General features: G+C 30.6%; 1 protein-coding gene across 1 annotated transcript; it reads right to left on the bottom strand.

Moving 5' to 3' along the window:
• Positions 1 to 521: 521 nt before the first annotated feature.
• Positions 522 to 1,537, bottom strand: LOC131173868 (germin-like protein subfamily 1 member 16). The gene is made up of 2 exons (XM_058136485.1): positions 1,348 to 1,537; positions 522 to 1,248 (listed from the first exon to the last, which is right to left on the bottom strand). The coding sequence occupies exons 1-2, from the start codon at positions 1,469 to 1,471 to the stop codon at positions 668 to 670; spliced, it is 705 nt and encodes a 234-aa protein (XP_057992468.1). The 5' UTR covers positions 1,472 to 1,537; the 3' UTR covers positions 522 to 667.
• Between the last annotated feature and the right edge of the window lie 248 nt (positions 1,538 to 1,785).

Genomic DNA, 1,785 nt, shown 5'->3' with positions numbered 1-1,785 from the left:
GATATATAAGATAAAGTTTGATTGAATCTTAAATTACACGAGATAAATTTGAAAATTTTTAATTAAAAATTACTTCATATTATTTTTATTTTAAATTTAATATTTAAAAGTACTGTAATTCTATATATCTTGTTGGACTCTTAAACAGTTTTTAATTCAATTTAAAATTTTTAATTTAGTATTTAACATAATAAAATATATTAAATAATTAAAGCATTATCGTCAAGAGAAAATATAGATAAATTTTTACCTAAATCTGATTTATTATAGATTAAAATACAAATATATAAAATTTATCTATTTAATTTAATAGGTGAGTCCTACAATATATATTATATTTTAAGTCTATAGTAAATCAGATTTAAATAAAAAAAAATCTAAAATACATAACTGTGATTTTATATATATATATATATATATATATATATATATATATATATATATATATATATATATATATATATATTAATATATATATTAAGAGATATATATTTTATAAGAATTTTATTGACAAATTGCAATAGCACGTAAAATAAACTCATTGAGAGAGGCAATAAGCATCTCACCTTATTATGATATAATACATTGGAGATACATACAAATAACTTGAATCTTCTGATTTTTTATTTATTTATTGCAATTTATAGTCAAATGAACTAAATGAGAATTAGTAGCTGTTTGAATAGCTGTCGAGCTCTGATGGATTCACCCATTCTTGTTTCTGAAGTTTGGTCACCAGATCCTTGTCAAGATGGAATGCTCTTGTTAGAACATCAGGAACAAGGGATGGGCTGGCTCCAAAAACAGTATTTGCTGTCGTCACAACTCCTGGATTTTGACTGTTTAATGCAGCTATGGCAACTGCAGGAGTTTTTCCAATATTCAATTGGAAGTGAATGAGCCCCAATGGAAATACAAAAACATCTCCTGCCTTTAAGACTTTGCTGAAAACACGATGATCAGGATTGGAAGAGATAAAACCCGCATATAGAGTTCCTTCCAAGACAGTTAAGATCTCAGAAGCTCGAGGGTGATGGTGGGGTGGGTTTAGTCCACCATTTGCTTCATAGTCAATACGAACTATGGATAGACCATTAGTGTTGAGTCCAGGAATAGAATCCACCGTTAAAAGATTGGTACGTGCTCCCAGCTGTTTTGAAGTTTCACTAGCAACATTAAGCCCCGAATAGAAGAAATCATCTGCTGTCACATGCTCTGGATCCTTGCAAAATTTTCCATTCACGAATACTACATGAAAGAAACATTGCAATATATCATCTCATTCTGGGTAAAAACTTAAAAAATAATAATAATAATTAAAATATAGTAAGCAGTTGCATTGCATACCACCAGAGTAAGCATCATCGGTTGCCACACAAAAGTCCTGGAGAGGGCTAGGATCGTAGGCAATGGCAAATGAGGAAGCCAAAGCCAAGACACCAAGAGCTAAAATGAAGTTAGCAACTTTCATATTACGTTTGACGAGCTTGGAATTCTTATATTTGTTTTTGTTTTTGTAAGGGATGAGAAACCTTGCACGGGATGCTTTGCTATTTATAGTTGATGGTTTTTATGTTGACCCAATGCTATTCAAATATCAAGCATGCAAGGTCTTTTTTGGCCTCCCGCTTTGTTTGATTTCTCTTCTCAATTCCTGATTAATTCCATGTCAGATGGTCATGGGCTTCTTCGAAATGGCAACACCAACACTCCACTTTTATGGCTGCAGCAACCCATCTGTTCTCAAATTAAACTCAACTAATTATTTTCTCATTCTAGATATTA

This window comes from Hevea brasiliensis, chromosome 15 (assembly GCF_030052815.1).
Source record: "Hevea brasiliensis isolate MT/VB/25A 57/8 chromosome 15, ASM3005281v1, whole genome shotgun sequence".
NCBI lineage: Eukaryota > Viridiplantae > Streptophyta > Magnoliopsida > Malpighiales > Euphorbiaceae > Hevea > Hevea brasiliensis.
The sequence above is the reverse complement of the archived record's forward strand: the minus strand, read 5'-3'. Positions and strand labels throughout refer to the sequence as shown.

Excerpts from the sequence above, each read along its gene's own strand:
- LOC131173868 (XM_058136485.1), bottom strand. The coding sequence starts at position 1,471 with ATGAAAGTTGCTAACTTCATTTTAGCTCTTGGTGTCTTGGCTTTGGCT. Across the intron at positions 1,249-1,347 it reads CGATGATGCTTACTCTGGTG|TATTCGTGAATGGAAAATTT; the intron begins GTATGCAATGCA and ends TCTTTCATGTAG.